This window comes from Dermochelys coriacea, chromosome 3 (genome assembly GCF_009764565.3).
Source record: "Dermochelys coriacea isolate rDerCor1 chromosome 3, rDerCor1.pri.v4, whole genome shotgun sequence".
NCBI classification, from domain to species: domain Eukaryota; kingdom Metazoa; phylum Chordata; order Testudines; family Dermochelyidae; genus Dermochelys; species Dermochelys coriacea.
This window is the reverse complement of record NC_050070.1, coordinates 112,259,948-112,272,644: the sequence shown is the minus strand read 5'-3', so window position 1 is coordinate 112,272,644 and position 12,697 is coordinate 112,259,948. Positions and strand designations below refer to the sequence as shown.

The window sequence follows — 12,697 nt, the reverse complement described above, 5'->3', positions numbered from 1 at the left end:
TTTCATATAAGATGCAAGGATTTCTACTGAACTGGCATAGCAATAAAAATCTATGCAAAGTACTAATCTATATATAAACCCTTTAAAGATAACTCAGAGGCTGTTGATTAAATTATAGTCTAGGGCCACAGAAAACACTTGAAAATATATCATAGGCATATCAAGGTTGGAACAATGTTATAGGGCACTGGATTGGTATTTAAGAAAATAACCATTTTTAATATAGTGTGTACCCTATTCAGATTGTTCAACACTGTGCCTTATATCCTCCTCTTTCAACTGATTATAACTGTAACCATTCAGACTGAAATTTTCCATGTCTGGATGTGTCAGGCTGATTTTTTTTTTAAGTTTGATCAAAACTGGGTCAGCAGTCTTCAAGAATGATAATGCAAAATAGATAGTTTTGGCTATTTAAAAAAAGGTTTCTATCTTAAAAAAAATAACCAAAACCATAGTATATAGATGGTTTGGTGTAGGAACTTGAAAAACAAAAAGGGGAATAGCCCTGAGATGTCTTTTGCTGTATCTATGAAATTCAACCCAATTTTGACCATGTTACAAGTTGTAGAAAATTTTCATTTGCATATTGAGCTTATTAGGCACTCATTGTTTCCGGAAGTCTAAACTCTTGCTGCACGCTCTGCTTCATGTCACCCACCCATAAAATCTTTTATTTATGATCCAGCAGTCTGAATACGTACATTGGACCTTGGACAGGGCCCTACTCAGGCTGCTAACCTGAGCCACGGTGCCCACACTTCTATTTTTAGCATGCTACATCCAGCAGAGCTGGCATGTGTACATCTACTCTGCTGCATTATAGACATAGCCTACATCCCTAAGCAATCCCACTGAAGCCAATGGGACTTTCCTTGGAGTAAGTTACTAATTGGCATGAGCAACCGTATCAAAATCTGCCCTCAGTGTTTATACACACACAACAGTGACAATATTTGCTGTTGGTGATTTACATTTGCTACCATTCCTTTGTGTATTTGGCTGCAGAAAACAGCAGGGACTGTGTGAGACTTTTGTAACTGTGAGGAACTAATACAATATGTTAAGAAAAAAATAAAAGCAGTCATTTTAGACAAACTATTGAAATACTAAAAACAACACCACATTGTCTAGCAGAAGGTGGAAGAGAGGGAGAAGAGGTTTCAATTACAAATAAACAAAGCTGGAAAACAGCAGGAGAGGTTGTTCCATTGTTTGCTGTGGATTCCTGGCCACACTACATTCCTTGATGGTTGGCCTTCAAATCAGTCATAGTTCAGATTTTGGCTTAAATCTTATCTATGAAACTAAACGTTTATCTACTATGATTTACAATGCATAGAAATGGTGCCTATCCTGGGGGCTTTATCATAAATTTAAAATCAACACATAAGAAGATTGAGGCAGCAGCTATGTATCACCACAAAACTAGAAACTAACCAAGCAGAGACAAAATCCAAATCCAAAATCAAACCTATTGAATAACTCCTTCTGTCTCCATCCCAAAATACTGGGTAAAGTGATGGATCTTGCAGCATGCCCTTATGGTCTATTTTGAGCCAAAGGGAATGTGGTGGGGGTGGGGGGGGAGGAGACAGGTTAGTAGGTTATGGGGAGCAAATTTAGTAGGTGCCATAGCTAAGGGCTCTGTCAGCAGTTCCCCCTCTTTTACACTTAGTGAATTCCAGGCAATTTCTCATGTAGGCAGGTCCCTAACCATTTGGGGGTTTATAGGTCATTAAACATAATTAAACATAATCCAGAAATCAATAGGCAGCCAATGAAGTTCATGAAGTACTGGTGTGCTCCCACTGAGATATACCATGTACTAAGCAAGCCCCTACATTCTGCATGCTTTAGTCTCGGAGTTGATTTAAAATGATGTAGATCACATTGCCATGGTCTCATCTTAAGGTGAGACCCATATCCAAAAGAAAAAGGCATAATCTCATAGTCAGACAGAGATGGCCTTCCTAGAAACAACTGCTATACAATTATCTAATACCAGCTGGGATCCCATAACATCCCCAGACTCAAAAATAAAAGGTCATGCACATCTTCTATATAAGAAGCAGGTGCGATCTTAGCCATATCTCCCAGTTGTTCTCCCCAACCTGTCCATATTATCTCAGTCTTATCTGGATTGAGCATTGGACAACAGCTGTCAATCATGTCTTAGTCTTAATCAGGCAACTCTTGGGTTGGATGAGATAAATATCCAGAGTGGGGTGTCATTGGCATAGTGAAAATCCTATAGCCAATGCCTCCTCACTCAGCCTCCCAATAGCCCCAAGTGTGCTCTGAACAGAGCAGGGACAAGATGGAACCATTTAGGATTCTACATGTTAGCATCCTTGGGAATGATAAGCAACAAAATAACACCATCCTTCGGAATGCTCAGCAGGAAGGCCACAGAGTCAGCCCAAGATTACTCCCATACACTTGTGAGTCAATAAAGATGCCATAACCAATGGTATCAAAGCAGCTGATAATTCTATCTGTCCTAGCATGGACACCCAATCTTCTTTCACTGCCTGGAGGAGTGCAGTCTGTTCTGTATCCATGTCTGTATCTGGAATGACAAGGGTGAAGGACTTGTGAACCATCTAGGACCTGTGCACTCTGAGCTGTCTCCCCATAATCTTCACTATAATCCCAACCAAAAAAGGGACATTGGCTATTAGATGGTGGCTAACCAGATTGTCAGTGTCAACTGATGAGTTCCTGAACTACGGTCTCATAACTTCTAAAGAAAGGGAGGGCAAATTGTCAGCCTACAAAAAGCTCTGACCATCTTTGTCAGCAATGGACCAATTCTTCTCTGCTGGCCTTCACCAGCTAGGAAGGACACACATTGAAATGAAGATTGTGCAGTGAAGTGCTCCCAACTAGGGCTGGCTGGAAAACAAAAATTCTGTTTCATAAAAAAAATCAAGTTTTGACATTTGGTTCTGTTCTGATGCAATACATCCCACCCCAAAAACAGCCAGCAGCCCGGGGTTAAGGCACTCAGCTGGGATATGGGAGAACCAGGTTCAAGCATTTGCTCTGAATCATGTAGATCCCCCTTCTTAAAATGCCTCTATTAGTTTTGATGAAATTTTAGTTGGGAAGGTTTCTGAGATCCAGGATGGAATTATTGTTCAAAACCAGAGGGATACAGACTCACGCCACAACAGCCAATGGTTAGAGCCACTTACCTAGGATTTGGATCAGGGACTTGAACCCAGGATTCCGAAATACTAAATAAGTGCCCTAACCATTGGGCTATCTTGGGGCAAAATGCTTTCTCACACATGCAATGATGATCTGGGAAATCTGTCTATGGACAATTTATGAATTCCAGTTTGATTTTATGGATTATATGCAGCCTTACGATTATATGTATATGATTATGTGTTGCCTCATGCTTCTTCTGCTAACAGACAGGAGAGTGTGGCCTATATGTCTACCTATGAATAAATTTGTCATTGAAGACTATCAACACATGAATAGATATTACCTGGGGAGAACAAAGGAGTGACTGCATCCTAAATAAAGTGAGTTTTCTCAAACTTCTCTGCATGGGGGGACTGGGGTTCAGAGGAAAGGAATTTCCCCAGAAGCAGAAAAAAACCAAGGCATTAGTGGTGGAATTTTAAACAGAGAGGGATTCACAGAGACAAAAGGAAGCCTTGGAAGGAGAGAGGACCATACTTTTTGGCAGATGAGTCCTTTTTAACTGCAGGATCACCTGAGGAAGAAAGACGCGGCTTGTAGAGGAGATACACATGGATTCTCTTCTGAATCATATAGTATGTGTGGGGTGCATCATGGACTCCTTATAGGACTCTAACCTAAGCCAAAAGAATGCTCAAGAGTAGTAAGAAAAATGAAGCAGGGAAATTCATATAGGTGTTTTATTGTTTTGTCTAAATCTGTATATTTTTTGTTCTGTCTACAATAAAGAGCAAATTAGGTGAGTGGTAGACAACATGGATATAATCAACTTAATGTACCCTCTCTGCACACATGCACATCACAAATCATTTGAAAAAGTTTATTTATGTCTATTTTAAGATAAAGTATGATGTGGAGCTATCAAATGGTTCTGTTACCATAGAAACAGGGATAAACTGACAACATCAACACATTAAAATGACCAGTTTGAAATATTGCATTCTTTTCTGTTAGTTTAATACTCTATATATTATTTCAAGACATACAATTGTATTTCTTTGTGAACTCATAAGAATGGCCATACTGGGTCAGACCCATGGCCCATCTAGCACAATATCTGTCTTCTGACAGACTTTAGGCCAGTACCAGATGCTTCAAAGGGAATGAACAGAATAGGGCAAATTTTGAGTGATCCATCCCATGTCGTCTACTCCCAGCTTCTGTAAATTGGAGCTTTAGGGACATCTGGAGAAAGAGGTTGCATGCCTGAACATCTTGGTTAATAGCAGTTGATGGACCTATCCTCAGCGCCATCACAACAATATAAAGGGCAAAGCAAAAATTTAACAATAAATTTCTACAGGTGTCATTGAAATGTAATAGCGCTGGTGATCTTGGTAGTCAAGATCTTGGTAGTAATGATCATCTTGTTCATCATTATGATCTCTCTCAATAACACGTGGGTTACCACAGTCTTCATTGTCTTGGCATGTACACAGTTCTGTGCAGGGAAGATTGTTCTGACTACAGATACAGTTGATTGTGTAGTGAACCCTACTGGTACAGGAACAAATAAGGTCTCATAGAAATTCAGATGCCTTTGGTCCCTTGAAGTATACAGTTTATCAACTGCATTTTTTCCATCCATGTTGCAATGGTGATCCAATATCTGGTTTACCTACGTGCAAAGACATCCAAATCTTTGTTTTCCAAGAGGCTTTTTTGATATGCTCTTCAAAAAACTGTTCTCACTTGGGATTTTGGCCAGTGACTTGTCCTATTTGATGGTTAGATTGAGGCACAAGCAATTCAGGTCTCTGTGGGTTTCCTTTTGTCTCTCACTTTCTCTCCCAACTTCCTTGCTGCAGAAACTGCAGCTTGTCCTTCACTCTCTCCCAATTTGGGAAGATCTCTGAAATGGTAAGCTCCTTTAGTTTTGACTTTAAACAGCGATTTTTTCCCCCATGCCAAATAGGGATGACACAGAGTAATTCCATGTTAATGTGTGTACAGCAGGAAGTATGTTACAGAAGTCAGGAGTGCATCATAAATTGTATGCACGGATATGAAGCGTCGCTTGTGCTGGAATTGATGACTGTTTCAATCCACATGTCATCTGTGTGTTTCATTTTTGGAAAGTAATGAATAACAAGGATCAAAACATCTGTATTGATCAACCTAGTTTCTTTCGTTCTTTTGATAGCAAGAGACCCAAAGCAATATTGGCACACACAGCATGCAGAAACATCTTTGTGTACTGTACAAGCCTTGGGCTTCTTCACCACCTCTACTGGTGATGGACTTTCTTATTTCACCACTGGAAAAGCCTCCAGCAAGGAGTGTCTGTGTCGGACACTCTCAGGGGCATTTTCAACCATATATTCAGAGAAGAATTTTATAAGTGACTGCTTGTTGGATGCCATGTTAGAAACTTTTCCCATGGAGGCACAGGGCATCTACTAGCCACCTGGTATTTCTTGCATTCAGTCGTAGATCCTGTCCATCACTGTCTTTCTGTAGTTTTCACAGAGTTCTTGTTGTTGTTCCTGTCAAAAACTTCGATTACAGAATTGATTTTGTCAAATCCTTTTAAGAGCTGCCTCAAGTACTCAGCAGCCAATTCATCAAATGTGTGGAATTTGTCTCCAGCCATCATACATAAAAAGGCATGGCATCCCTGATGTACACTGTGGTTTCTTTGTTGCATGCTCATAACTCGAGGACTCTTTCACCTTGAGTTTCCAGCTGATGCCTGAATTCTGCTCTGTCTGTTCTTCTCATTGTTCCATCAACATGGAAGAGGGACACAAGCACAGGTCCTATGGATGACTAAGAACAGTTGCAATTGGAATATTACCTCTGCATCATGCTAAATCCAGGGCTCTGTGGAAAACATTTTCTGGATTGATAGCTGCTGTGATTGTCCCTTCCTTAAATTTGATCATCTTGGCCATGTCAGCAAAGGTTTTGATGCCAGATTTCTTGACTGGGCTACATGTCCCATCAGAATCAAATGCACCTCTAACAAATCTCTATATTTTTTCTTCAACAACATCTATTTTCAGTAGAGACACCTGACATTACACGTAGTCTAGTAGGTATGTTGATAAACACCTCTGGTTGTGATTCAGGGTCAGGTGGGTTTGCCATATTGTTGATGACATGGTTGGTGAGAGCTGTAACATGCTCTTAATCCCTTTTTAGTGCAGAGGCAAGAACATGTTTGCGTACTTTGTCTTAACTACTTCTTGTTAGGCCACTTCCTTCTCTCACAGGTTTTGTATGTACATAATATGAAGCTGTGTAGTGTCATCTCTAACACTAATATGGATCTGTGCATAAGGGTCACTGAATTAAAGCTAAAGCTTTATTATTTATTTATTTATTTATTAAAGCTGAATTAAAGCTAGTTTCTAGAATATTTCAAAGGTACTGGTAGTGCATGCCTAGGCAATTATAACTTAAAACTTTTCACTAGGTAGACTAGATGCTATACTGTAAGTACAAAACCATATGGAGAAGCATTACATTAGGAATTCACATACATTTATATCTATCGCCTTGCAGTACAAATTATGAGCACACAATCTACTGCGACTAATGCACAACCTTCAGTGTGAGACTGATCTGATCAGCAAATTTCAGTTGAAAATAGAGAGAACTATTATAATAACTAGTGAGATACTTTGACAATTAAGAATATGCAATGTGAAAACATTTCATCTTAGTATTTTGTAAAATGTTGATATTCACCATTTCTGCCACATGCTAAACAGCTTCATCATTTCTGGGGAAAAAAATACCCGCTCATGCAAAACGAATAAAAATCTTTGAATACATTGTTGTTTGGTAACTTTCACCAATAACCATCATATGAAGGTGTTGAAATGAACTTAAACAGCAAAAATGTAGTCTCAGTCAGCAATGTTTCTGGAACTGTGCAAAAAATGACTTTCATTTAGGGTACCATTGTTCACCTCACCTACAGATTTATGGCACTGCATTATACCTCATCTAAATGTACATAAAATAAGTTTTCAAATGATTAGGGTGTGTGTAGGGTGGGTATATTAAACTCCAAAAATATGGCCCTTTTGGGGGAATTGCCACATGCCTAAGTCGTTTTGGAGCCTTTGGCAAAGTCTGCATGCTATGTGCATCAACTATCACGTGTCCCTGGAGAGATGGACAGTACACCACAGTGCCTAAAAGGCTGGAGGTCTGAAAAAGGATGTGCTTAAGCAACTGAAGAGTCTGGGGGAGCCACCACTAGCCAGAAGTCCTAGGCAGGTGGCTCATATCAGCTCTGATAAGACGTGCTAGATAGAGGATCTGCATCCCGAAAGCCTGCCTAGATAACCAAAGCCAGAGAGTCTCCCAGGGCTTTGCTCAGATTTACAAAACTTAAAAACCCACAGGTCCACCATGTTGGGATCCAAACACAGCAGCAATCTGTCCAGAGGGAACTTTCTCTCCCCTTCCCCCCATTCCATCCTGGGCCTGAGAAGCCTTCCTATCAAAGCCAGATCTGTTTCTACCAAAAGTTCAGATTTTGGTGAATCAGCATTTTCTGAATACGCTTTTCATTTTGATGAAAAGTTCCCAGTCAACTCTACTCTTAACACCTCCTGAACTTCAGCGAGAGCCAATAGGCTAAACTCAGCCAGGGAGAGACAGTGCTCATCTCCTCCAGATCCCATGCTGTAACCCATCAGAAGCAGACAGCTCAGGTCTGTCAGAAATTAGCAAAGGCAATATGCCTTTCTTTTTTGATGAAGAAGATGAAGATCATTATTATGCAATGTGGAGAGCTCAATTCAGCTGTAACATCTGGTTGTCAGTGATGTTTTCCCCTGTATGGTGTGGAAACCTTGGTTTAACCTGGCTTATATCAGTTTAAGTTTCACCTGTAAATTATAATCAGTTTTACACCAACATAAGAGTGTTCAAAGGTAAACTTGCATCAATTTGACTAAATTATTTTAAAGCCAATTTAAGTTAAACCAGTGCAAATTCTATGTGTGGACAAATCCTAAGAGGTGTAAGGGAATTGGTCCTGATTGGATTAGTAGCGGGAAGAGACAATGAGAAAAAACAGAAGGCTGAAAAGAAATGGGGAAGAAGGGAGACAACAAATAAACAAGAGGAAAGACAATGGAAAGAAACTGGGATAAAAGTCCCTCAGAAAGAGTGCAGCTCACCATTTCTAAGCAGCAAGCATGGCCTCCCAAGAAAGGCATTTACAGCATCAAGAAGCACAGTAACATGACCAACAGAAAAGGGTCTGCACACCAGAGCAAAGAGAGGAAAAGCTGAAAATAAAACCCTGAAATTGGAAAGGCAATTCCAAGAAGAGCTGGAAGGAAGCCAGGGTGCAATTCCTTTGGGCATTAAATATGCTTGTCGACTGCATTTATATCTCAAATATTTTTTCAAGCTAGATTTCAAATTCAAAGCCTTCAGCAAATTCAGCTTCTTCCCTCCTGGATTTCATCAGCAGCAGTCTCAGTGTCTGCCTACATCTTCTCCCCATTGTCCCTGCAAGCTTTGAAAATGGATCCTACTGGGGGCTTGAACAGCCTCCATAATCCTGAGGCTACCGTCTATGATGCCCCATCTTCTCGCTACCAAAACCTTCTTGTATGCAACGCTACTATGTCCTGTATTTGGAGACAGAGGTCTGCAGAAGTTTCTCTCTCAGCAAGGAAGCCTGTAATGCTCCCACTTCTGTGATAACATAAATGAAGCAGACAACAGTAGCCAATCAAGAGGTTGAATTCTGGCATGTAAAAGATCCAGAAACCTGACAACACACAAAATACAGAAGGCATATTAACTGATTAATGAACGTTTAGTTCAGAACACAGTTTAAAAGTGCTATGAAGACGTTTTGTTCCATACAACTAAATCCATGCTGGGTAGAAAGGAACTAAAAGTCAAGAGATACTTATTAAAATATATGCAACAAACAAAACTGGTAGAGCTTAGCTGAGTTTTCTATCATTTTTATAAGGTACAAATGCAGTTCAGAAAGCTGTTTTCTAATGAGGAGAAATGTTCTTGTATTATATGCTTTGTTCTAAATTTAGTTTATAAACTGTGACTATAATTCTGTTCAAAATATAAATTTCTTCTCTCTCCTTTAAAGCTATAAAGCCTCAGCAGATTCAACTATTCTATTCTATTCAGCTAGAAAAAAGTCAACTAAGCACAACAAAGAGCTAAATTGCTAAGCTTGTTCATGGTACAAAACACACAATACGCCTCTTCTGGCACCTGAGCCGAAGATTAGATAGTAGAGCCAACAAATGAAATAAACTGTTCTCTTGGAGAGATCTAAGGCCAGATATATCTTCCACTGAATCATTGGGAGTTGGATCACTATATCTACCCACCTTCAAGGACCATAAGTCTACGACTTACAATGGTCAATATTTTGATACTATATTACAATCCAGAACATATTTCACTCAAAGATGGTCTATGAGAAATGTACTGCTATTCATAGTTCTTTCTTTGCATCAGCTTAGCACTCAGTGTGTGTACTCCTATTGCTTTCTCCTTGACTGAGTTGTGTATTCCCACTGTTTGTGCTTGCCTTTTATTCCACCCCCGACCATCTGATAAATTAAAGAGTAATGTAGTATGAAAGCAAAACTGATCACAGCAAGGGTTTTATGTCATCTTAGTTGTATCCCCCTTGCATCTCAGAGAGATATGAAAATGGTTCCTGTGCAAAGTGAAGTGAAACGAACATGAAGGACTTCAACAAACTATTGATGATTCAGCATAGACAAATGAATTGAACTTAACTGAATTTTGATGCTATTAAAGAGCTCTGAAACGTGGACTCCACCTCCTTTGGTTCCTATTTTTTTACATTTTGATCACAACTCTGATACCAGTACTCTAAGCTTGTGTCTAGTACTCTGATGCTTCTTTACAGACCTATGGTACTATTAAAGAAATAGGAAAATAAAGTATGCTAATGTTCAGACAGCTGCTCACAGGGAGTCGTTGCTTGAAATGACATTTCTCTCTCTCGCTCTCTCTCTCTCTTTCTGTCCTGTAGCTTAGTTATATATTCAAGCAGGTTACAAATGCAGAATTGTCATCATGATCATTCAATCCTTGTGACTCTTTGAAGCAAACTCTAGCACTGGGAACAAAGACTACTCAAACTAACAGTGCCAATTATTAAAAAAAATATTGCTCCCAATTAAATTAAATAAAAAACACACAATCTGGAGGGGTGCAGTTTGATGACAATCAAAGAGTTTCACAAAAGACTACCCTGTGAATGAATGAAAGACCCTGTACTTTCACGTACAGACTCCAGTGGCCATTTGACAGATATGCGTGATTGATAATCAGTCACCCACAGATTTCTGGTCCACTTTTTGGGTGGGGGTAGGAGAAATACACTTGCACCTCAGTTTGGGCAATAATGCAGTGCACTTCAAATGGGCATGCACTGAAAGATGAGAAACTGAAAGAGGGAGCTTTGGTTACTCTTCTGCAGAATGACCTGCACCAAAGGGGAATTACCTACAAAGCTACCTTCACAATGGAGAACCTGAGAGGGTAGCTGACTATTCTAGATCTACCCCAGCCCTACCCTCATTACCACAGACAAGATGAAATAGCATTACATACCTTATTACAAATACAACAATCTACTGTAGGTCGAAAGAGAACAGGAAAAAGAGACAGACAGACATGTACGTACACACAACCAATTACTCACTTTGGATTTCCAGCACCTGGCTTCTTTCTTCGGAATATGCTGAGGAATGTGTTGGACCTACAAGGAGCCTTGCCATCCCCAACGTGCATACGCACCACATCCGAGGTGGTGAAGGCACTGCGGACATTCCTCTCAGGCTTAGCAATGATGATGTACATCTTGGGAGTGAACATGCACCCCAGAGCCACTGTCACACTGAGGCTCACTGCAAAGCAGGTGGTGATGATCTTGTAGTTGCTCCCAAAATAAATAGGCACAAAGGCCAGCCAGATGATACAGGTGGTGTACATGGTGAAGGCAATGTACTTGGCCTCATTAAAATTGGCAGGCACATTGCGAGTCTTGAAGGCATAATAAGTGCAGCTCATAATAAGAAGTCCATTGTAGCCCACGGGGGCCACCACACCCAGGTTGCTGGTGTTGCAGATCAGGAAGACTTCCTTGATGCTGGGGTAGGAGAGAATTGGCATAGGGGGCTCCATGATGATCAGTGTGACCACCAGTGTGAGCTGCACACTGATCAAAATGGAGGCGATGACCACCTGTGCCCAAGCACTCATGAAGTGTGGCTTGCGGGTACAAATCTTCTTCTTGCTCCCTGCCAGGATGCGTGCAATGCGGTTAGTTTTCGTCACCAGGGCAGAGTAGCACATGGCAGAGGAGAGGCCCACCAGAAGGCGCTGGAGGTAGCAGGAAACGACGGTGGGCTTAGCTATAAGGGTGAAGGGGCAGATATAACCCAAAAAGATGCCAGCAAGTATAATGTAGCAGAGCTCCCGGCTGGAGGATTTGACAACAGGGGTGTCCCTGTAGAGCACAAAGATAAGGGTGACAAACATGGTGACCAGAATCCCCAGGCAGGAGAAGACCACAGCCACAATAGACTCTATATTGCTCCACTGGAGATACTTTACAGTGATGGGTTCACAGCCTGCAGTATATAGAAAAGAAACAAAGTGTTAGAAGGGTACCTGTGAGAAGGATAAACTGCTTTTCTGAATCCCAAACTAAAGTACAAACATCAGTGTAAGCCGGTGTGGAATGGATTATTATACTCATTTTACAGATGACTTATCTAAAGCACAGAAAGGTTAAGATTAAATAAATTAAAAAGCATTCATTAATTTGAGGTGTCCTTATTGCACTAGGCACCCAAAAACAGAATCAGTGGAGTGTTTTTACAATTTTTGTTTAAGTGACTTTCCAAGGGGGAAAGAACAATTCAGAGGCAGAGTTGTGAACAAGTCCTTGCTACTAAGACCAGCATCCTCACCCTAACTAAAACAACAGTGAAGTGCTGGTTATCAACAGTTTTGGGCAGGGATCAGAAGATTTCATGGAAAGTTCAAGGCTTTCAAACTTTGCAAATTATTTTGTGTGTTTGCAAAACTAATGTAATTTAAACTCACATATTTTTCGTGGGGTGATTTTATAAGAAAAAATAGAGGCAAGCCTATTTACTTGGGATAGAAACCCCACTAAAAGCTAGACTGGAACAACTGGGTACCCCTATATGATAGGTAGATAGATATGTAACCATGTATGTGTGTGTATATATATGTATGAAATATATGCATATTTTCATTAAAATGTTTCTGTCTTATTGCTTCTTGTGTATTTATACTTTTCCAGATCTTTGCTCCATTTTCTCTCTATGTTTTCATTAGATATTTTTCTCTTTATGCTCCTTCACACAGTCTTCTCTAACTATAACGGGAATTCAATGACATTAAAGTCAAATCCACAATGTATGTGTGTATCTGAAAATAGGCATGAAGGATATCACCTATT

The 12,697-nt window shown here is 40.2% G+C and overlaps 1 protein-coding gene across 3 annotated transcripts in view; it reads right to left on the bottom strand.

Annotated features, from left to right (window-relative positions):
* The window catches only part of GRM1 (glutamate metabotropic receptor 1), a 289,991-nt gene that overhangs the window by 50,136 nt on the left and 227,158 nt on the right, over positions 1-12,697 (bottom strand). For all 3 annotated transcript variants that reach the window (XM_038397490.2, XM_038397492.2, XM_038397489.2), the window contains exon 8: positions 10,907-11,837. In XM_038397490.2, the coding sequence (XP_038253418.1) occupies positions 10,907-11,837 (931 nt within the window). The remainder of the gene's footprint in view (positions 1-10,906; positions 11,838-12,697) is intronic.